The following is a 24746-nucleotide window of genomic DNA, read 5'->3' as shown; positions in this document are numbered from 1 at the left end:
CGCCGAGCTGCCCGGGACAGGGCCTGCCCCACCGCCTCTGCGAGCTGCCCGTGAAGGGGGAAGACGCGAGTGCCATTCCCCATGCTGCGGTGGCTGATCGGCGGCGGCCGGGAGCCGCAAGGCCTGGCAGAGGTAAGGCGGTGGGCAGCGGTGACAGAAGGAAGCAGAGCAGTCCGGGTTAGGGGCGGGGGATTGCGTGTTGGGGCGGCAGGAGCGCCAGGGCCGCGGGCGGGACGGGGACTTTGCTCCTCGGTAAGGAGGCTCCGGAGGGCTGCTCGGGGGGTTATCTGCCCTCGCAGGGCACGGCGCTGATGAAGTGCCATGGGGAGGCTTAGGTCTGGGGAGGGAGGAGGGATCGGTACCAGCAAGGGGGCTGCTGTGCGCTGGGCTTTCCGTCGGGGGGATCTGCTGTCCCGAGGTAGCGCCGCTGGGCCCTGCGCCGGCCGGAGCAAGGGGCCTTCAGGGGTATTTCGCAGCCTGTGAGACTGCCCGGTGTTATAAAGGGGTACCAGCTTCGATGAAGCGAAAGAGGGGAGGGGAAAAATCAAAGCAAACAGCAAAACCCTCAAGCAGGACTTGGCCGGGGACTGAAGCTGCGTCAAGAGCCTCCTGGTTTCCTCCTTGCTGTTCAGCACATCGTGGGCAAGTGGGGTTTACGTTGTAAACCTTCCAAGCCTATGGAGTCCTTCCCTTCGGACTCCCCGGTCAATAGTGTGAATTGTAAGCAGTAACTTATTATTTAGGTGACCTACTTGTAGTTTGTTGTATTCTTCTAGCATTGCTTCTCAGTTCCTCATTCATAAAATAAACCAGGCCTATCTAGTGCACTGGGCACTGACATCCTTCCTGTTGTCTCACTTGGGAAAAGTGTTTTACTGTTTTTAAGGGAGAGGTTATTGTCCCTAAGACTTTGCAGAAGTTCTCAGCCCGTACTTGAACAGAGTTAATTGACACTATTACTGGACTGTTTACATTTTTTTACAAATATGAGGAAGTAATTCTGTTTCATCTATTCATTGTACATGAGCTAGCCATGGCAGTATCGTGGTTCATTTCAAACACCAGTAGTTACTTCAGTGGAAATTCGAGTCAGTACCACTTTTGAACAACAACATCTGGAAATGTCTCTGACCTTTGTCATCAGTCAAAATGTTGGCTGTATTGCAGTCATATTTAGCAGGTTTGTGTGCAGTTGTTTTTTAAAAGGAATATGGGAAATATGAACAACATCTTAAGATGTGCTAGAGAACTACTTTGGAGTATGCCCCTCTCCAAAATTTAAACTCTTGTTTGTGGTTTAGATATGCTGTGATTTAATAAAGCATGAGCAGAAGTCAAGGTGGGGTGCAGTTTTTCTGTTCTGACACATGTGGCTTGGTTAAAATAAGTCTACAGGACTTTTGTACTTCTTGCTGCCACTGGTTTGCTGAACGATGGTGATAAGTTTGCTTTTCTCTGGAAAAACTGAATAATGAATAAGAGCAAGTCACTAAGCCCACTTTGCCCATTATTTGAGGTTCTTTCATCTAAACATAATTTTCACAACCTTTAATTTTCTCTGTATTCTTCTTAAATACATAAGTAAGCTCACAGGAGTGTGTGGGCTGTAGACTTACAGTGTTTGTTCCACGTGCTGTGGCTTCAGCCGGTCATGAAAGGCCCAGATATGTTAGAGTGACATTGCACTGGGTGAATACAGAAAGCCTCTGGCAAAGCTGTCCTAAACTAATGAAATGCAATTTTCTCCTTACCCATTTCTTTTTTCGCTATGAAACTGAAAATCATTATTCTTAAGCTCCTCAGTTTCTGCAGTTGATGGCCATGGTGTACCTCTTAAGCAGGGTGGCTCTGGTAATGGGAACAATCTTAACTGCAGTAGCATCATGGTCCATTTAAGCTAATTTATCATGTTCCATGATATATGATATGTAAATATCTGTGCCTCCTCTTGTGTCCATATTTTTTGTGATTTGCTTTTTGAAAACCCCACTTTTAAATGCTTCAGATAACAGGAAGTTCTGAAGCTCAGGTGAATGTTGTGTAATTTTTACTAATTTGATATCACAGTGGTGCATACGGAGCCTGCATCAAAACAAGCAATTTGGGAATGGATTCCATTAACATCAGCATCTAGCTTTCTCTTCTAAAAATATGGTGTTGCTACCAAGGAGTTCAGTTAATAGCTTGTATCAAAACTAGATTTCTTCAGAGAAATAATGGACATGTAGCCCAATGCTTTGTAAATACGAAGTTCTGAAGACAGCGTAGCTTGTTTTACAGCTGTACTGAGGGAAAGACATTTATTGTTATGTATAGAACTTCATCAGTACTGTACCTTGCAATTTCCCAGGCATTCTTAAAATTAAGAAAAAATCAGATGAGCCACATAATTCAAAAGAAGTAACATCGTCTTGTACTGAAGAGGAAACCACAATGCAATACAGAATTGGGATGTTAATGTTACAGATTCTGACTTTTTCAATGCAGTGTTACAATTTTTTGTGGATATATGTTTCCATTAGTAAATAAATATGGAAGTCATTGGAAGTGTCATCCAGTGATGGTGAGATTTGCTTAGGATTTTTAGAACTCTTATTTTCTTTTAAGGCATATTATGCTTATAAGAGCTGGTGTCAATGTTTCTGTATTTGTCCAACTTTTATTTATAACCATGCAGACTCTACTAGAATTATTTTAAATGTGAACTGCTATTCTCACATAATTGCATAAAATGAGGAACAGTTGCTTAATGAAATGCATCAGATAGCACGAAACCAAGATAAAATCACAAGAACTAGCATTTTGACAACCTCTTTATTTTAAACATAAACACAGATTTCTTTCCTTGTTTATTAACTTTGTCATTCTTAACTTCTGAAGAATAGAACCATAGAAGCAGTATCAAAATAATAGAGAATAATTTATTATTCCTGCAAGAAATACTGAAGTTTCCGAGGAGAACATGACAGGATTACCTGTCACATATGCTGTATGTTGCAAGGTGTTCAGTAATTACTGTTTTACAGTGTGGGTTCTGTTGAAGTCCTCGAAGAAAGCCCTGGAAGGAAGATAATATTGACTGTTGTGTAAAATAAATCTAGGAGAAGAGTGCTGTCACCGAGTTATTACTGAGCTACTTAGATTTATTTATTTCTTTGCTATTTCTTTACCTGGTAGCAAGTGGAAGACCCTAAATATAAAGAAGTTGTCTTATTGAAACAACCTGATGGCTGAGATGGGCAGAACTGTTGTACCCTGATATTGCAGTAATACGCAATATTTTGTTGACCCTGCCTGGTAATCAGCTTACTCTGAGTGATTGATTGTTCTTTTAATTAATAGTATAGTTGTGGGTAACTGCAGATGCTGTTCTGTAAAATGATTAATCATTCTCTTTGTCTTTTTAAGTGGTTTTCTTTGGTATTTTGTGAGTAGAGTCACAATGGATGACTTATACATTATGTAACAGAACAGCATTTATTCTTATTTATTTTGAGTATGTCATCTTTATATAGGATTTAAAAATTGAATAGTAGATGAAAGATATAAGAGGTTCACAAATCTCTAAAAAAGGTGTAATTTAATGAAAAACTGAATGAGTGGTGAATTTGATTGTGAAGCTGGCTCCACCTGACAGCTCATGACTGAAGTGGGTTTTCATCTTGCTGGGTCAGTGGTTAAAGCAGTACGAAGTGTTTTTGCTAAACAGAAAATGCTGTATTTTAATTTAAAATACAAGCTATAGACATATTAACTTGAAATAATAAAATGTTATCTTCTAATGATTTTCATTAAGGCAAAATGATGTTTCAGAAGCCATTTAACTTCAAATGTAGCCATCACATGAGTCTATGTGTAGGCTGTTAGACATTATAAAAACTTGATGAAATAATTATGTCAGTAGAAAATACATTTCATTCCTTTTTTATTAATTTTAGAAATCATCTGTACAGACAATTGGTGAAGAACAAATACAGAATCCTTACACGGAGCTCCTTGTTTTGAAAGGTCATCAAGATATAGTACGATTTCTAGTGCAAATAGATGACTACAGGTATGAAACTGCATTTCAGGTTGTTTCATAGCATCCTTGGCAATACTTCAGAGAAAATTTATGAAAATGTAGTAGTACCTTTAATATTTTTATTTTTGTTTGGGTGGGAGCTAAAAAAGGCAAGGGATGAACTCCCCCTTTTCTTGGTATGTTACTGCATCTTTTGGCTTCACTTTTAAGTTCTACTTTCATGAGAAAGTAATGGTGATTGAATTAATTTCTTTGAAAGCCTTTAGCTCATTCATACTTTTTTTGTTTTTCAGTTGGCTTCTGGATTGAATGATTCCATCTGTAGATGTACACATACACTTCCTTCCAGAACATTGTGCAGTAGTGTCTTTTTCTGATCTTAATCAGCAGTATTGAATAGTGCTGTTCCTTTCTTTGCAGACTTTTATTACACTTTTTTTTCTGAATCTGTAGAGTTGAATTCACTTGAGCTTCGGCTAATGCAGCTCTTTTCTGAACTTCTCAAATTTTGAAATTTTCATCAGTTTATTCAAAATGACTATTCAGTAAAATTCAGCATAACTGTAATCTCCAATTTGATCTTGTTCAACTTGTCGCACATCTTCTTTGAAACCTGACAGTTCCTTTGTTTCTCTCTCCCATTTTTTAACTTTGGGGACTTTTTTGTATATTTCCTGACAATATTTATCTGTTCTATTCTTAGTTCCCTGTATCTAGGTCCTAGTTCCTTATTGTGAACTCTCAGGGTGGAGTTTACTAAAAAACTGGAAAAACAATTAAGAGGCAGAGATGAAAGCACTACATTTATTATTCTCACTTTGGAAGTGTGACCAAATGAATTATGATGGTCTTACCTTACAACCTGGCTTCTAGCCTAGCTTAGTCTAAATTAACTTTGCATATTGTCTAATTCAACCTTATCCTGCAAGAGAGGAAATATTTATTTGTCTTAAAAGTATTGATGCAAAGCCTTTAGTCAGTCGTAAGCATAGTATATTTGGCTAATGTAGAGAATTAAATAGCAAAACTTTAGAACTCATAACAAGTAATATACAAGAATTGCTCTGTTAAGGAGCTATAGTAATACTCTCTTTTATGGATTAGGCACAAAAGGGAATTTCTAATATATTAATTAATAAACCACACCAGGTTAACATGAGTAATAGTACAGTTTATATCCTTGCAGTGTACAGCAGGTGCTGCATGAAGAATGTTTGCACCTCTCCCATGCACACTGATATAGCAATTGGTCTCTTAAGAATTTGCAGTGTCCACAGGACCTTATTTTCTGATAATTTTGTAAATAAACAAAAACACACGCAATAAACACACGCAATAAACACACGCACGCGCGCACACACACACAGACACACACACACACACAACTGTCATAGTGGACATCATGGAAAATTTTCAGCTTGTCAGTTTTTAGTCTTAATGTCATAAATTTATAAATCAGAAAAGTTACATTCATTACTATAACACTTATTGTTCTGCATTATAGTAATTCACCAGAAGATTGATATAAAAATAGAAAAAATTAATTGTGTTTCAGTCCTCCTCTTTTTCAGACAAGTTATTCAGATAGCCTTTCCTCAAAGTACATTTATCCCAAAACACATGTTCATTAAATGCAATTGGTCTTTATAGAAATACTAGAGTATTCTTGGATTGCAAGCACTATCTCGTGCAAACAAATCTTTTGCCATTTTAGGCTTCGTTGTATGGTAGCAGGTGAATTATTGAAACCAAAATAATAACAATTGGTGTAAAATTAAAGCCTGGGTTGCCACACTGAAGCAGTGTTATAAAGCAGCATATGGATAAGCAGTCAGTTACATAGCTGGTTAACATTCTGAGAGTTTGAGGAGTTTAATAGAGTCACTTCATGGGACAGTAATTCCAAGGTTTTATTTATCACAAATACGGTAGTTTCTGGATTGTTAAACATGATAATGTTTTTCACTTGATTCTTACCAATAAAATTAGTATTGTTATTCAGCTTCTCAAATGTTTTTATTTAGTTTCTGCAGCTGTTCCATTGTGTGCTTTTTGTTGAGTATTGTAAGCCAAGTTTCACGCTTCAGGTCTTTAGATAATATCATCTTATTGAGAATTTTGCAGAAGGATTTTCTTGTTTTCTCAGTGGCTCAGCTAAAACCAGTGAGTGGAAAATTTTCTCAGATTGGTTTTTGAAGATACTAAATAAATCCTGTATAAATGTAACAGAAAGCTGTTGATTTTTTTCTTCTTTTCTCTTGTACTTTTTGAACATGGAATGAGGGTCATATTGATTGCAAGATAACTAAAGAAGGCTAAGCCTCAGCAAGAGTCTTCCAAAAAATGGACCAAGATAAAATTGCATGTAATACTCTAGCACTTGAGACATTAAACTAAACAGAGTTCATAATACATTATAAGAATGGGTTTTTGGTTTTTTGGTTTTTTTTTTCTCATTTGACCATTCGTTGCTTCTTCAGGAAAAAGATGAGGTTATCAGTAAAGGTGATTATGACTGGAAAAGAAGCAGGTGACCCATAAGTCTCCAGCAAAAGAATATATAGGACAATTGAGTCTATAATACACCTTTGTATTTAAACACAAATCCTGGTTGGAAAATGCACAAAACAAATATATATATATATATATATAAAAAAAAAAAAAAAAAAAAAAAAGAGAGAGAAGTGATGTGACCTTTCTTCATAGTACAGATCTTAGTTCTCTAAATATTAACTGTTTAAGCCTTGGTGAAAACTTAAGGCACAAGGAAAAAAAATGGAATGTAGGCATATTTGCAAGTAACAACTGGATTAAATTTTCTGTGAAAGGTCCTGCTTCTATCGTATGCTTTCTGAACCCATGATATGCCATTTCAGATATGGCTGGGATATATGCTCCAGACACAGTGTAGCTGTGATGTTGAAGTGTGAATATAGGCTGATGGCTAGATACTCACTGCAGCTTAGGTGAAAAAGTTTAATTTAGATTGGGCTTTGTTAAAGTGGGATTAACATGCTAATATGAACTTGTTTTTTTCCTCACATAGTATGCCTAAATATGCCTATATATGCTGCATTTTTAGAAGTCAAATTTCAAACCTGAAATTAATTCCTTTTGTGAGTTCTTTGAAGCCACAGCTGAAAGTATTATATAAATACTGTGCTCCTTTGCTCCTTTTCTACTTGTGGGCTGACTGACATGCATGGTTTGTAACTTGTTAGATGTCTTGCAGAAATAGTATTAGTGTTGAGAGTTTGCTCAGGTTTGTAAGGTTTGTAAGGTGGGACTGCTGTCTGTATGATTTATCGGAAGTCTTAGGTCTTGATGTTGTAGTAAGTGTATGTTGATAAACACCCATTTAAATGTACCAACTGCAGTTTATAAACTGTAATTGTGGTTCACAGATACATGTTTATTCTTTAAAGACAGTAATATTCTTAAAGCCTTTAATTTTTGTTAACCTTAAAAATTTATTTTCAGATTTGCATCTGCAGGAGATGATGGAGTTGTATTTGTGTGGAATGCTCAGGTTAGTTCTTCTTGTTAAGGGAATTTGTATGCGCTGGAGAGGGCAGAATTTGGGGAGAAGAGCTAGAAATGTCTGGTAGCGAAGAAACAGAGTAAATATGAATTGCTGCAAAGCTGCTCTTTGAAAATGTAGAAGTGGGTGGAGCTTGTAATATCTTAATTTTCAAAGAGCTAGGAGAGTAGAAGCTGGTTGAACCCAAGACACAAGTAAATTGGAAAAGCTAGGATGTTTAGGAAAGATACAGTGATTTTAGATGGATTTGAGGTGAAATCATGATGTGAAAAAGTGTGTATGAACTTATGACTCTGTCTTCTTTTAAAATATATTCAGTAGTCACTATAAACACTTAAATGTTGTCTAGTAACCCAGCAAGTACATAACAAGGCTTCAGTCCTGCCGAGGTTTAGAAATACACTTAAGTACATTTCAGTAGCTCTGTTAGCAATATGTATTTGTAGGGTAACTGATTAGACTAATATGAGAACTAACACAAAATTGTATTGGAAAGACTGCAAAGTTAGCAGAAGTTAAGCATTGCACTCAGTGCAGAAACAAGGTCTTAATTGCTTTCTGTGATAAAAATCTTAAAACTTTGGAAGACTTTCCTAAAGCATTTGATTGACCATGGAAATAATGCTCTGTAAGTGTGACACCCACTATTCTGCTCTTCTGCTCTACTTATCATTGACAGCATTACAGGTAGGGGACGAACATCAGACCTGATATAAGCAAGTTAGACTGTTCAATAGGAAGTCTAAAAGGGAGACCTACTGTGCTCTCTGAACTCTTTCAAACATTCAAATTAAGGAAGAAAGAAATCTCAGAGTGTAAAAATTGCTTTAGAAACCTTCTGAAAAAAATATGTCAGTTATGATGGTGTCATTTTAAGATACTGAAGGGGGAACTCAACCTCTCTTTTGAGCATGTTCTTCTAGTGCTTTGCTGTTGTTTAAGGTGTTTTATAATTCAATACTTTTGAGAAGGAAATAGTTTTTGAATATTCAAAATCATGCACATGAGTGTATTTACTCAGTGCTCTGGGCAGTTTGTGAGCATAAAACTCATTTAGAGCTTTATGCATGTTTAATATGCCAGTGTGCTTCTGCATGTTTGTAGGGTTTTGCTATCTAACTGAACAGAGCAGAAGTAACTGCAGTTATCTAAACAGCCAGCTTGAAGCTATAGATAATAGCTTCATAAAGATAATGTATATTCTAAAAAAAGCTGCCAGGAAATTGGCAGTGATGTGTTTGTCATAAATATAGGCCAAGTTTTTCTAATTATTAAAATGAAAAAAAGTTTACTTTTCAAAGAGGGATTGTCAACAAATCTGAATTACTGCATTTTTTGTTAAAAAGGGTTAGTGGCCAATGTTTGTGTTAAAATGAAATGAGTTAAATAAATAACTTAGTTCTTAAGCGCCTTTAAATTTTTTTTTTTTCACTCTTGGAGTAATTCTTAGTGTCTACTACTCCTTTACACTTACTAAGTTAATTAATTCTGGGAAAAATCAGGATGTATTAAAGGCAGTAAGAGGTAAATCCATAAATTACTCTAAAAAGGAAGATTTTAGGCTTTTAAAAATTCTTGATTTCAGCAGTCATTTGGTACCTATGTCATATGCTACAATAGGCATTAATTTTCAATTTTCCACGTGTTTATTTTTCAGACTGGAGAAAAACTTTTTGAACTTCGTGGACATGCACACAAGATTACAGCTATTGCATCATTTTCTTCATCAGACGATTCTGAAGAAAAAAAATATTTTATTTTAACAGCATCAGCTGATAGAACAGTTATTGTATCCCTTGAAAGGATTCAAATTTCTATGGGTTTTTTGTTGGTGTTTACTTTTAGAGGCAGCATTGAGACAGGTTGCAGGTTGTTATTTATTTACAAACATAGCAGTTACATTTCTAATATATAAAAACCTCAAAACCTCCCTGTTTCCTTAATGAATGAAGTCAGGTTTGGGACTGCACTAATGGCAGACTAGTTCAGAAAGTGTCATGTTTCCATTCTACTGTAAAGGTAAGCTGAGGAAACCCTACGTGTGTCTGTTGTAGTGTTGTATATTGAGTTGTGTGTGAGAATCTGTATGGCTCAAGGGCCATATGAGCAGGTGTGTTAAAATGAACATGTTTAAGGATAATGAGTGTCCATAGTGAGAGGACACTATTCTTAATTTGTTTGGGGGTTTTTTTGTTTAGTTTGTTTTGGTGTGGGTTTTTTTTGTTTGTTTTTTTTTTTTTTTACTTCTAATTCCTAAGTTCTCTTTTTGAAAGGATGTAGGACAGTTTATTTTACAGTTTGTTTTTTTACTGTGTTGAAAAGGCAGCCTACAGTCAAACTAGTTCTTTAGTGTTAGTAGTAGAAACAAATAATTACAAAATAATTTTTTGTGTTGATGGAAAAATGTAGCATATAGCATGTAATTAAATCTATTTCTCGTGAAAGTGACACCTTAATAGTGTATTTCATAGGACCTGCAGCTTTATCTACCTGAAGTTCCTGATAATTTAACTGAGAAATTCCCTTCAGGACTTTTGCAGGGGACATATATCTGATTTTTGTTCTGCAGTGTTTGACAGTTCTTCAAAGCCTGGATGTATGGTTGTCTGGAGGGAGTGATCTGTGTGTTTGGAACCGAAAATTAGATCTCTTGTGTAAGACCAGTCATCTTACTGATGCAGGTAAAAATGTAAACGACCCATTATAGCTGCTAAAGTGCAAAATAAAATGGATCTGTATAATGATGCAAAACCAACTTGCCAAATTCTCTTTACTTCTAAAGATAACATTATGTATCAGAGCCACTCTGTTTTTTCAAATGGCAGACTTAATAGTTTCAAAATTAAGACTGCTTATAATCAATCTCATGTGCTCTGTGAATTTTAGCATATGTCAAATCTTAGTAGCATTGTACATTAGCAGCTAGACCTCAGATGCATATTTACACATGTGTGCTATAATATCAACCAGATCCTTTGGATGGCTTTCCCTATGGATGAGTGGAAGCTTTATTATTTCTAAGTAAAGCTTCATAGTAGTAGAACGGTGAAGATTTCTTCCTAAGAATCAGTACTTCTGATGTAGAAAATGCAGGTTTGATAGAAATACAGTAAATGTAATCAGATCTTAGTGTCAGTCATGCTTTTCTATTTATAAGCTTGTGTGTTACCTCTCCATATGAAGAAAACTTGCATTTTCTTTCCATACTTTACAAAGATACCTATGAAGCTAAGTTGGAACTAATATTTTCCTTATTTTTTGTCATAGAATGGAGTAGTGGTAGGCAAAACTTTCTGAATCTCTGAGTATATTACTATTTCTCTTGGTTCAGTGCCAAATATCCTGCCAAATACCAACCAGATGGAAGTGGTGCTGTAGTGCTTAGTGTACTATTGAAAGTTTTGTACTTGGGGTCATGGGCTGTGCAGCATTGGCCCTCTCTTCTCTCCTAATCTCTTGTTTCCTTTGTGGGAAAAGAAGCAGATTACTCATTCCTTGGGGAATTTTCTTTTAATGGTGTGGCAGCACAGGCTGGGAGAGTTCTGTGCAGGATAAAGACAGAGCAGCAGCAGGCTGGACATTTTATGTCGTACCACATTCTTCAGCTGGCTTTGCACAATATATTAGTATCATGCATGCTGTAGTAGTATCAGTGCCTAGTAACTTTGGTACTGTGTGGGTTTTGAGTGTCAGTAACTACTGCAGTATCATTAATTGTCAGTTGTTGGGACATAAACATCATAACTGGATATAAAATACAAAGATTATTGATTCTCAGCTTCACTTTAAGTTTAGTATTCAGAATTATGCTGGATTCAGGACCAAAACTCCTGATGCTACCTCCATCTGAGGTCATCTGTTCACTTCCAGTGACCTTTAAGTTTGGCTTCAGGCATTTGACTCTTATTTTCATAATAAATCATAATTGGAAGGAAAAATATGAAAAACTTTATTAATAATGAATTAATTGTTTGCTGTGTTTTCTTGTGGCTCATGAATATCCTTGTCTCCTGTACTTTCTCAAAGGTATCAGTGCTTTGGTTGAATTTCCTAAAAGTTGTGTCGCAGCAGCAGTAGGCAAAGAACTACGTAAGTATATTGCATTTTTGTTAATGTTAATATTCCTCTGCAAGAGGTATGTATGAAGAGCACAATGCTGGAATTGCATAGTAAAAGTAAATGATACTAGGGTGTGATGAGCAGTATTCTTTTCTTCATTTGACAAAAAGGCAGACGATCTCATTCAGGAGAGATTTTGTTGGGAGCTGCAGAACAAAGCTTCTGTAATCTTTGTTATTGTTACTACTGTTACTGCCACCTGTCTAGATCTGATTGTGCAAATCTACATTTATCCCTCTGGAGAAGGTCTGGAACTCTAATTATCTGAGCTGTCAGATGCTAGGCTTCTCTAGAGCCTTACCCCAAGATCAGGAGTATGAGATACTGTAATCTTATGCTGTCCAAAGCCATAGTGAGAAATTATGGTGGTTTCTGTTACTTGCTTGGAGAAAGGGTTTTATCTGTATGAAAACTGTTAATTTTTGGCTGTTAAGTCAGTGGAGAGTCTTTTATATAATAGTGTTTTATAAAATTACTGAAATTTTAAAATATGAGGAAAAAAAAAAAAAAAAAAAGGGGAAAAAGTAGATCAGTGAATCAGCAAAAAGGACTTGGCTCAATATGCTCAAACACTCAGCAGAAAATAGCAATGTGATACCCTGATCAAAGAATCGGGAGCAAATTAAAAAGCAGTCATCTTGTGTTTAGATACTGGTATACAATGTAAACTTTGATCTGAACTTCTGCAGTTCTTTTTTAGTGTCCTTGAGGCACCATAAAAAAAATTCCAGGACTGGTTGAAGTCTTAATTGCTGGAGATCTTGGTTGCCTTCCTAGAGAATATGGCATCCTTTTGAGTAGTAGTTTTCAGTCAAATGAACCCTTAAAGATACTTTGCTTTTAGTTCACAACCATAAAGATGTCTTATATTTTTTTGCTTCTGCTTTCTGCAAGTTCTGGTCTTGAGCAGCTTTCTGAGTTTCAGTTTACCAGTCTGAAGCTTTTTATCCTATAGTTATTGTAGTAAGAGGCCATAACAGTAACACTGAAATAATTTGTTCCTTTTTCTTTTTGGTACTATGATTGCTCATGAGTGGCTTTGCTCATCCTGTACTGTCTCATTTATGTTTTTTATGCTTTAGTTTGTTTCTTTAAGAGAATTGTGTTTTATTTAAGCAAAGCTACATTTTATTCCGTGTAATAAAGCTTATTTAAACAACTTTTCTATCTGTGAAGTAATTTTTAGGTTGGTTCCTTCTGATGATGGGTCTGAAGGCTGGAATGTGTTTGAAGTAAAACGCCTTGTCGACCATCAGGACAACATCTTGTCATTAGTCAGTGTCAACGGTAAGGGTTGTTTTACAGTGTTACTAGGTTTTTTAGTTATCAGTGTAGCTATTCCAGCTACAGAGTTTTACGAGGAACAAACTTTTAGCTTGAGTGAAACTTCGTAATTAGTAGATGTATATCAATTTCTATGTATCTGTGAAGGTAGTGAAATGTGAAAATATAATGACTTTAGTTATGGATTAACAGTGAAATGAAACCAGGCAGCTTACAATGTGGAAAAGGTATAAAAGAGGTGTCACAGGCTAATGCTGGGCTGGCAATTAAATGACAGGTGCTCTCTTGTTAGTCCCCTTCTGAGAATAAGTGAGAGAGACTTACAGTTTGGAAACTAAACTACACAGCTTTAATGAACCAGTAATGATGAAAAGGAAAAACTATTAAATATATATAAAAGTGATATCCTGTTCCTTCCCCCCTCCCCCCCAGTAATGCTTACATCACCACCGAGGCTGCCCTAGAAGAGTCCCAGACTGGGGTTCTGGTGTCAGCAGTAGAAAGAAGCTGGAGGCAGGAACACACAGATTCAGAAGGGCATTGATTGGGATCAAAGGCAGATGAATGGACAGAATCCTTCCAGGATGCCAGCCACAGGTGAAGAAAAAATTTGACCCTTGTGATTGCTCAAATTTACACCGAATGATGTGTATGGGTTGGAATACTCTGGTCAATTTTGGTCACCTGTGTGCTCCACTAAAGGAGAGTTGCAGGGTGACCCTCTTTTCTACCTTTCTCTTTCTGGAACATAAGGTGTTTTTCAGAACTGAGCAGTGGCCTTGGTTCTGCATAACATTCTCTGTAACCATTGAGTGTTACCAGTCCTGAAAGTAGACACTGATTGAGAAACATCCTGTTAATTTCAGCAAGTGTAGCTACTTACAAAAGACTTAGCTCAAGGTAAAATTGCAAGTAAAATTGATTCTATTCTGGCTTAAACCAGGAAAAGAGGCAATATTGTTGATGGGATTGGGACTCTGGGTCATCTTTCTCTTGGAAAAGTTTAAAATGCTATTTTTTTCTTGTTCTTTCTGATCCTCAAAGTGGTATATATACAGTGACACATCCTTTGCAGTTGTAGTCATAAGGTAAATGAAAGTTCTGGGTGTGTAGATGTGGGTCTGCACATAGAGCCATTATCCATCTGGCAGATGACTCAAATCCAACTCCAGTGGGGGGATACCCCAGGAGCCTGGCTTGTGACTTTTCTAGGGCCTGCCCTGCAACCTTAGTGGTAATGAGGGCCTTATTGGACCAAGGAACATGGAATTGCTTTTCTTATATTTCTATTTATTTAGTTATTTTTCTTTTTTATCATTACTGTTTCATTAAAGCTGTGTAGTTTAGCTTCCAACCTGTAAGTCTCTCCCCCTTATTCTCTCTCCTTTCTTTATCAGGGAGAGGAGGGGGATTAATAATTAATATGCCATTTGGTAAATTGCTGGCCCAGTGTTAAACTGTGAGAGCTGTACATTAGGGTAATAACTGAATGATTACTTTAAATTCTGTCTACTCCACTACAGATACAAACCCCTTCTACTTTGTTCTTATGTGTCTTCTTTTATGGAGCACCCAGGGCCTAGGCCAAGTTATTTCTGGTATATTAGGACATGTATATTTGTCATTGGGCTCATTTGCCCAGTCTGCTTATTTGATCAGTCTGGTTGGCATGAAGGGCCTCTGGTACAGAAGTAAAAAGAAGATGGAAAGAAGAAAACCTGGATTATATGGCAGCTTTCTTGGGGGTTTTCTGTTGCAATTATTTTCCACTTTTTGATTGTGAAGGGGAAGCAAGATTTTAAAAGACAATATGCTACCCACACTAGTTATTGTTAAAGCAGTTCCTTTCTTTGTGTGGTTAACAAATTCATTGACAGCTACTTCAGTGTTGCCATTATTTGTCCTTTTAATTTGTGATCAGTATTTCTGTTTATGGCAAAGACACACTTTGGTGTGTCTGAGGGGTGCTGATACATGTAGTCATCCAAGAAATAGAAGATTCTTGTATGTAGGCCACAAACTTCAGTATGTTTGTACATACTTCTGGTATGGTTCTGTGCCTTTGCTCTACTGTATCATGGCTGGTGAATGTTCTTCCTAGTTTTAATTTTACAAGAGGGAGTTGATCTTTCTTTGCTCATCTGAGCTACGCTAGGTAAACAAATGTGTGAAGTGTAATTTTTTAATATAATGTAATTTCTGTGTGTCATTTTTTTTCCACTCCAGACTTGACTTTTGTGACAGGTTCTCATGTGGGTGAACTAATAGTTTGGGATGCACTTGACTGGACAAAGCAGGCATCTGAGTGCAACTTCTGGGATTCCTGTGCCAATCTAGATGTACAGCCAGAAATAAAGTTATCCCAAAGCCCAAATGAAACTTCAATTCAGCACTTAACGTCTGATGAGGAGGTAAAAAGCTTTCAACAGAATAAACTACTTAAAGTGAACTAGCATGATTTTACCACAGAAGGCCAAGTGTTTTATGTCTTCAGTTTGCTTGGTTTAGTATGGGAGTTTTTTTTTAAAATGTGCATAGCTATTTTTGTACAGACAACAGTTTTTAAATAAAAAATTTGGTCACTGAACTAAGTGAAAGTTATAATATGATGGTATAGAAACTAACATAAAGGACTATCATGACATCGTTTCTTTTGACTGACAAAGACTTACTAGTTGTTTATAGTACCACTAGAGAAAAATAAACAGGAGCTGTGTGTTTTGATGGGATATATCTTGCATATTCCATGGTACTGGAAATGCAGTTACCACAAGGCACCTCTTGAACAATTACAGCTGTGGCTGCTATGAAGTAAATTAAAGAATAGGCATATGTCTATGCTTATTAGTAAATAAATCCTGCTGCTTCTGTTTGGATGGGCAATTGTAAAGAGGGCAAATATGGATCAAAAATCCAACCTCCTATTATAACACTTTGGAGATAATCCAAGAGTTCTTGAGCAAAATACTCAGGCAGAACCCAATTACTATTCAGGAAACACTAAAAGCCCTCAGATTATTATTTCCTTTTATGGAATGTTACCAAGTGTAAGTGGCAAAAGAAAAGATGTTTTTATAGCAGGGGTACAGTAGGATTCTGTTTTGGGGCTTGTAGGGCCATTGCATGGGAATGATTAAGAAAAAAGTTTGTCAGAATTGATTCAGTGAATAAATCTGTGGAAAAGGCTGGATGCAGGCTTTGATAGCTACATGATGTCTTTTAAGGGGGGAGGGGGGAAATCTTGGGAAGTTCAGAAGTAGTTAAAACATTGAATGTGAAATCTGAGGCTGCTGAGGACTTTCTTCCATTAATGGAACTAAACAAATTGCTGCAGAATTTTAGTTATTATGAGAGTTTTATCTGATGGGGAGAAAAGGTGGTTGTAGTGTTACATCCTAAAATAGAAGGTGATTTTAGGGCAGAGCTGTCTGTATTGTAAAGTTTCCACTTAGAAAGTGGTGAAGAAATGGACTTGTATAATGAATTACTTTGTAACCTAAAAGCAGACCACTGTTCTTCATGTTAAATAAAATAAAATTTATGTTTACTCTGTTAGGGACTTTGCCAGCAGGTTAGGTGATAGTTAGGTGTTTGGAGAACATGCATTTGTCTAATTGGACTTTGTGTTTACAGGCAAAACATTATTCAGAAACAAATGGGAAAGTAAAGGTTCTGCAGTACAAGGCAACAGCGATAACCTGAGAAGTGTGTGTTTTGAACTTGCCTGTTCAGATATGTGTACAAATTATGATCCATCATCTTATTTTCTTGTGGTTTGAAATGACCAGGGTTTTGCTGGGGCTTATCCAAGAAAAAAAAAAAAACCCACAAAAAGTTGATATGTGAAGAATATAATTTGCAAAGCTATGAGACTTTATGAAACTCACAGGCCTGTTTAAGTTTGGAAGACTGTAAGGGAGAAAAGGCTGAGCTATAGGAATGAAGGAGTGATGTGGAAGGGTATTGAATAAAGCCTCGCACAAAACCAGGAGTATAATAAAAACAGGTGCTTTTTTTTTAAAAACTTTTCCCTTGATGTCAAAACATGGTTGAATATATATAGGAAATCTTAGTCAACAACCATGTGTTACCAATTTTACAAAATGATATCAAGTGTGTAGTATAAACTGCTTATGAGACATTAATGTTTGGGCTGTGTGACTGAAGCAGGCTATTCATGGAAATGCCATCACCTAAGCAAGGTATATTAAAAAAACCAAATATGTACTGAGTGGGAGGATTTTGCACTCTTCTGGTACCAAATATTTATCAGATGTAGTACACACTATAGTACATTTATTCTCTATAAAATAGTTACAAGTCATGACAGGGTCCAGCTTCAGTGATCTGTAAACTGTGGCTTCTTAGGGCTGTGATGGTTATCAGAATGAATTCCTGCACTTTTCTGAAGAAGAACATTGAATGCAAAGTGGTTCCAGATTTTTGCGGCATTGTGCAATACATTTCTCTGAGAGTTCTTTTTCTATACTTAATAGAACCCAAATACTTGAGCAAGACCTCTTTGTGCATCTTCACTTAAAATTTAAAAGAAAAAAAAGGCAGAAATGCAGAATAGCTTCTTGTGTACTCAGTGTTTCTTGATAAATCAAAAGTTTGTCAAAACACAGAACATTACTTTACTGTAAGAACATAAATGTTTAATTGCAGAAATGTGTTGATTTGGTATCCTTGGTTTCCTTGTAGATTGTAGTTTATAGGATGAAAACACAGAAATAAAACAACTGCTTAGAGAATAGTAGGATACCTCTTATTTCCTCAAAAAAAAAAATTTCAATATTATTTCTATAACTTGTTGATTCCATATGTTTGGGATAAAGCAGTTACATGAGGGTAGAAACAAGATAGATAATGTGGGCGAGATGGTGTCATAGTACTGCTGGAAATCCATGGATTACATGGAGGGTGATCTTTCAGAATCTGTTTCTGTAAGTTGTTTCATTGCCTTTTCTTTCCAGTGTGTGTTTGCAGCTATTGGGAAAGGCATATACGTATATAATCTTCAAATGAAGCGTGTGATTGCCTGCCAGAGGACTGCTCACGACTCCTCTGTACTGCACATTGAGAAGCTTCCAAACAGGTACCAGTCATGGTACATTTTGTTAATGCAGTAAAGAAATGCAGAACTTGGAAGGGTGGCTAGAGGCAGTCTGCAAAGCTACATCTGATTTCTAGGGTAGGGACTTCATCTTTAGTTTGATCTGCTTTTAGTAGATAGAGGTTGTTGATACAATTTTTGAAAATACATATTTGTAATTCAGTGTGAAAAAACTATAATCCAGTATACTTGTGTGCAGGCTTAAAGTAAGATATCTTGGCTATTTTCAGAATTATACTTAAGAAAGCAGTTTTTGTCTACATTGTGAAAATACAGCTTAATGGCATTTTATTTCTATAAACGAAAGGCCTGTGGCAAATTGGTAAAGTATTTTGCACTAAATATTTTGTAACAACTGAAATGCTGTAACAAAAAATAGTAACTTCCAGTCTTTTTTCATTAGTACTGAATTTCTAGCTGTAACTTATTCTGACAGCCAAGTTGGACAATTTGCTACATGTATAAAATCTAATCCTTGTGTTCTTGGATCCCTTTAAAATCTTGTTCAGTGGAGCAAAAGTCTGTCAGAAGATGAGTTATGACCTTGATCCTGTAAACACGTGCTGTTCTAAACTGTTCTAAATATGCAAAGAAACTGAGTGTTTTCTTTTTTTACTTTTCCATAGTCAAAAATATGGTTTTGCTCAATGAAAGTATGCTTAGTTAGTGGTACAGTTAGCAAGCCAGTTAGTGAAAGTGAGTGCAGAATCTAGATTTGGGGTTTTTTTGTTTGTTTGTTTTAGAGTGGTGTGCTTTCAAACGGTATTGAAAGTGATTAAATTTTTCCCATCTATTTTACAAGTCCCTTATAGTTTGTCCTGCTATAAATACACCTTGTTTTGTATGGAACATCTAAATGTCCTGCTACATTTGAGAGTTGTATCAAACTTGAGTAGAACCTAAAGCTCTTTCTGACTCTTATATAAAAACCAAGAAGTTACCTGTGCAGATGAGTACCTATGCGTGTGTTGTTTATTAACTTTTTTTACAGGCAGCTGATCTCTTGTTCAGAAGATGGCAGTGTGCGCATTTGGGAGCTTCAAGAAAAGCAGCAGCTGCTGGCTGAGCCAGTTCCAACAGGTTTGTAAGTTGTAGGGGTTGAGAAGACAATTTAAAAAGGGTAACAGGAAACCCAATATTCACCACATAACAGGGAGGCTTACAGGCTTTGTAAGAAGAAGTAATGTGTTGTGTTCAATCAAAAGATAACAGGTGCCAGAGGGAAACTGAAGCCCTCCAGTTGAGCTTTTTTAGGTGGTCCTTGAATTTCTTGGTAAATCCATATATTGTCTCATGCAGGTGAGTAATTGAAAATGTCTGCTATATTAGGTTACAAGTCAAAGGAGCTATGGCTCAACAAAGGCTCACATAAACCAAAACTCATTCAGGAATTTCTTATCTATCTGTGCTGTGAGCCTTGAGGAGGTCTTTTAATTTAAGATCAGGTGCTATTGCATGCTTATGTCTTCTCTGCTCAAGACTAATCATCCAGATGTAGAAATGCTGCACAGTACAATGCTTCTGTCATTTTGCAGTGCAGACTGTCTTCCTTGTAGATTTTATGCAACTCCCTATAGCTAGACAAAATAAATAGTATTTGTGACTTTTGCCAAACTGTTTTTTTTTCAGGGTTTTTCAACATGTGGGGATTTGGAAGGGCAAACAAGCAGACAACCCAAGCTGCTAAGAAGATGCAGGAGAACACACCTACATATTTCTTGGAGCTGGTTGGTGATTTGATTGGTCATTCAGCAGCTGTACAGGTAGGTCAGCTTTAGTAAGAATAAGGAGAGGTGAATTCCTCTTCCTAACATAGTTTTGGCAAAGTTTCTTAAACAGCTGTAAGAGTGTCTGGCTCTGGAGGCTTTAAACACATTTATTTATAAATAGTGATATACTAAGTGCAGCATGAGAACAGTAGCAGATACTGACTTAAAGTTCTAATGAGATCTCAAGCACTCACTGGTGCCAGAGGACTGAATGTGCAGATACATACATACATGTTACAGATAATTTGGTGGTGTATTTGGTTTCTTTGCAGACTGAAAATAATACAGCTGGGAACTGCATGTTTGCTCAAGATTTTGTCTGAAGTTTACAATATAAACAAAGGCTCACATAAACCAAAACTCATTCAGGAATTTCTTATCCCTCTGTACTGTGAGCCTTGAGGAAGTCTTTTAATTTAAGATCAGGTACTATGACATGCTTATGTCTTCCTGATAGAATATGTTTTTGGTTTCAATTGCATTTTTCCTCCACAATTCTTCATGTCTAATGAACCTACTGGAGTAGTAAATCACTTTCTTACAGTGTACTTCCATACACATTCTTGGTAGAAGCAGAGGAATATCAGGTTGAGAGGAGTGGCATGGTTCTGGAGTAGTTTTGTTCACAGGTCTTCATGAGACCGGATTTCAGAACGGCTACTACCAAAAGCTGGAAAATTTTCTAGAATCTGGAAGAATATCTAAGGTGAACCTTTCTGCAAGGCTTTCTGCCTGTCTACAGTATTTCTTTCAAAAAACTGTTGAAAGAGGCCCTGTTGTCAGTGTGGAAAGCTGCTTTCTAAGAAAGAGGGCATAGTGTGTAATGCAGCAAGAGGCACAGTAGAAATGATGAGGCACGTGTTGGGTCTTTGCTGAGGAGTAACAGATGATGGTGAACATGATCTCCTCCAGTGGTCTAATGCCATTATTAAGCTCTGGGCAGACTGAGGTTGGAAGTGTTGAGCAGTGTTGAAATGTGGTGGTTCAAGATGTGGGCTTGGCCAGTGTATTTCTGCTGGAACTGCTAAGCTAGTAAGTGGCTGTTCCCAGAGCAGGTTGGCTGTAGCACAGTCCTAGGCCTGAACACTTCCCTTGGGCAGATCCCTTCAACAAGCTGAAGAGTCAGGAAACTGCAACCATGCTATAGTGGCATCATATGACTTGGTTCCATTTGCTGTTGTGTTGAACTGCAACTGGGGGCTAATTTTAGACAGCCTTGTGGAGGTCAGGGATGACTACATGAGGGTGTCCCTGCTTACTGCAGGCAGGTTGGATGAGATGACCTCTAGAGGTCCCTTCCAACCCATGATTCTATGACTTGTGAGCACCAATGCTCTTGAAAAATCCCTCTGACCTTTTTTCTCGTGTTGCAGTTCCTGCTGGTCTGGCTTCCTCTGTGTGACCAGGCACATAATGATGTCTGTCACAGTTTTTTACTCTGTTACCCTTTCCAGGCCTGGTCGTGGTAGCCTGTGGTTTCATGTGGGAGGGGGACAGTGTACCAAAGTGAACAGAACAGTGGCTTCTCTTCCTAGGAAACCAAACAATCAGACTTCATGCAAGGGATTCACTCTTCTACTGTGGACTTGGAACAAGTTTCTTCAATGTTCTGTACCTTAACTTCCCCATCTGCAAAGCTTTATTGCTTTTTCTGAACTGGTGTCTAAAAGTGTGAAGTGTTCTAAGAGGTTTTTCCATGTAGCGGTTTCATGACATCTCAAACATTTAGAAAGTATGCAATGTACCTGTGTTCAAGCAGAGCCATTTCAGACACAAGTATTTGTTTAGTCCAGCTATAAACAGGCATTTAAGCAAGTGGACAGTCTCATGTCAGTGTCATTGTCAGTACTTGTTTCCTTGCAGATGTTCCTGTACTTTGGTGAACTGGGACTGGCTACATGCTCTGCTGATCACCTCATTATTTTGTGGAAGGATGGTGAACGAGAATCTAGACTCCGCAGCTTAACACTCTTTCAAAAATTGGCACAAAATGGTGATGTGCAGCTGAAGTTTTAAGTTGGTCAAATACAGGCTTTGTATGTATAAACTGAGTGCGTGTTAAATGTGAGTGTAAAGGAAAGTCTGAGCTACTGGGAAAGTGACTGTCAGTAAGGTTTACACTTAGTGTTATGGATTGTATTGGATTTTTTGTTAGTTGCTACTGCTCTTCTCGAAGGAGAATTTTGCATTTTGAAACTTACTTGGCTTATCCTGTTAGCAGAAATGATGTTCTCATGAGAGACTAAAGATAATGACGACTCCTTAAATAGTTTCTGTATTGTTCGTAATGTTTAAAATAACATGGGTGTGTGTTAAAATTAAGATTTGTGAAAATTCATAGATGTATCATAATCAAAGCAATTGGGGCCATTCTGCACTCTTAAGTGCAGAAAGGAGGCACAGAAAAAAAATCTGAGTAACTTTTTTTCTTGGAACTAAACTTTAATCACTGATGGCTCACGTTTATGTATCTACAAAAAAACCAGCCAACCAATTTTTGCATTGTAAATTACAATCCTGGACCAAGAGTAAAAGCAAGAAAAGTAGGTGATACTTGTTTGTCAGGTTTTAATTTTTTGTGATTCAAGGTACTTAGATACTCCTCCCTTGCAATAGCTACCATTTTATTGTGGGTTAACATACACCACTGGAGTTTATACAGCCCCATTATGATGTCCAGCATAAAGTGTGATCAGTTTAGCTTTGTCTATCATGCATTTATCAAGTTGATTTGTACCTAATAAAAAGAACTGGCCTTACTATGGATTTTCAGGATGTAAAGTACTTTATTAAGCAGTAGCAGCTGATACATTCAATACTAGCAAAACACTTCTGACAGATAACCAAATTTTTAGCTGAAGTTTGACTGTGGACAAACCTGCACCAAGTTTTTAAGGATAAATAGTATTTTAGCAATTCAAGTTCTAAGTACACAATGCTTTTCCAAATCTGAGATAGCAGCAGTAATCTGCATGCTAACAAGAGTAGGAAAAACCCCTCAAGCTAAACCAAAAATCCCAAAGCAAAGCAACAAATACCCAGAAGCAAAAAGAGAAGGAAAAGGCAAAGTTAAGCCCAAAGCTGATACAAAAAAATGGGAGGGAGGATGAGAGGAGTAGTGGGTTACCATTCAAAAAGAGAAGAGCTAGGGAAGGAGGGAGTCTGGAAACCCAGAGGTTGCAAAGCCATCTGGAAGAGGGATGCCACTGTCCTTGGGTCTGCTCAGAAGGTCAAACAGTTAAACAGGACTAAGTCTCATGCACCTTCTTGGTGCCATCTCTTCCCTTTGAATCAGTGAGAATTGTTTTCAGTGCAGGAGACTACAGGACTGTAATTCCAGACTTCCAGTGGCTGCAGTAGTTAGTTGCAATTAAAGCGCTAAATCTCTTTGGGTACAGAGGTCAAAATGACCTATTTCAATATGACTTCAATTCAATATGACTAATCTTTTAATTTTTTTGAATTCAGGAAATTTAAGTCAGTATTAAGTCCTGAGCTGCATGTTCTTTGCTCAGGGTGGCTATTCTATAAGCCAACATAGTAAAGCTGTTTAGATTAACACGCGTTTGAGTATCTTGTGTTAAAATTTGGGGAAAAATACGTGTTAAGCCTTTCTGCCTCAGTCTGCATTGTTTCAGCTTGTTTTTATCAGCAATTGTTGCATTTTTGGCTACCCAATTACAAGTTGGGGAGATCAGTTTCTCTTTGGCTCTTTTTTCCCTGTTGCAGGTGAGAAATAACTGTTTAGTTGTATGTAAACTGTATGTTTACACAGTGTTACTGAAACCTTTATTATCTCTTGCTATACCATGAGAGCAGCTATTTAATTATTTTATGAGACTGCTTATAAGTGACTTTATTTCTTTGTGTTTCTTTGGTAAAGGAACAGATATTTAACTGAACAGTTCTAGTCACAAAACTCACTATGTGTTTTACAGGGATGTTAATTCATCCTTAAATAGTCCTGCATACATGTATAAATATTTATATCTGTCAAAAGTGCCATTGTTCTAAGATACACTCAACTGGTAATAGATCTCCTAAAGGCCTCTTTCTTTAACGATGAACAAGTTGAAAGTATTGAAATTGAGTTCCTTGTTTTAAAAATGAACTTGGAGTGTAACAGTGAACACAGTAAGGCTATGCCAGCATGCTCCTGTTAAATAAAGAGTTTGTAACTTGCTGTTGGGAGGTGAAGTGAGTAGAAGTAGCATGATCAGCTTGGAAGTTTTACTTCCATCTTGTGTCCTTGTAAATTTATTTTTCAGGCTTGCAGTGGCACAGCATTCCGTATGTTCACATTGTGAAACTAGACATCTTTATCAGACCTTCCCTTCAAACTTTTATAACTCTAAGGCAACTGTTTTACGTATCTGTGAACTACCAAGGGCATGAAACAAGCAGTTGTAAGTCAGCGTGGGTAGTTCAGAGCTTAGGAGATCTGACATAACTGGCAGATAACAGTCTGTGCTGACTTTTCTGCTAAAGAGGACATATCTCCACACAAATTACATTTTGCTTAGTCTCTGACTGTGGGAAGAAACAAAGGATCTTGTAACAAATATACTGATTCCATAGTAACACCTTGACAGCAGAACTGAAGCAGACCTTTATTTCTTAGTTCCTTCTACCATTCATGTTTTCTTCCTTGTGACAGAAGTGTGACAAAAAAATGAATTGAAATATTTTACACTGATGTCATCAATACAGTGTTGCTGTATTTAACAAATTAAATAAAGATGACAAAACTTTGAATCTTGTGAAATTCTTTTCTCTAATGCAAGCTGCAATGGCTCTTCAGTCACCAGAATAGTTAAAGTACAACCACAGAGAGCTAGTGCTTTCTACATAAAGGAATGGTAAAAGCAAACAGTTCTCAGTATAAAAGACAAA

At 37.0% G+C, this 24746-nt stretch overlaps 1 protein-coding gene across 2 annotated transcripts; it reads left to right on the top strand.

Moving 5' to 3' along the window:
• On the top strand, positions 1-24608 carry WDR41 (WD repeat domain 41). Of its 2 annotated transcripts, XM_071731968.1 has the most exons (13): positions 1-132; positions 3939-4054; positions 7505-7553; positions 9223-9354; positions 9522-9584; positions 10135-10246; positions 11592-11654; positions 12861-12971; positions 15195-15379; positions 17945-18066; positions 19076-19164; positions 19714-19847; positions 21717-24608. In XM_071731968.1, the coding sequence occupies exons 1-13, from the start codon at positions 82-84 to the stop codon at positions 21867-21869; spliced, it is 1380 nt and encodes a 459-aa protein (XP_071588069.1). In that variant the 5' UTR covers positions 1-81; the 3' UTR covers positions 21870-24608. The 2 variants fall into 2 exon arrangements, with proteins under 2 accessions (XP_071588069.1, XP_071588070.1); XM_071731969.1 differs by lacking the exons at positions 3939-4054; positions 7505-7553.
• Positions 24609-24746: the final 138 nt, after the last annotated feature.

This window comes from Heliangelus exortis, chromosome Z (assembly GCF_036169615.1).
Source record: "Heliangelus exortis chromosome Z, bHelExo1.hap1, whole genome shotgun sequence".
In the NCBI taxonomy this organism is placed as follows: domain Eukaryota; kingdom Metazoa; phylum Chordata; class Aves; order Apodiformes; family Trochilidae; genus Heliangelus; species Heliangelus exortis.
This window is presented reverse-complemented; position numbering and strand designations above follow the sequence as displayed.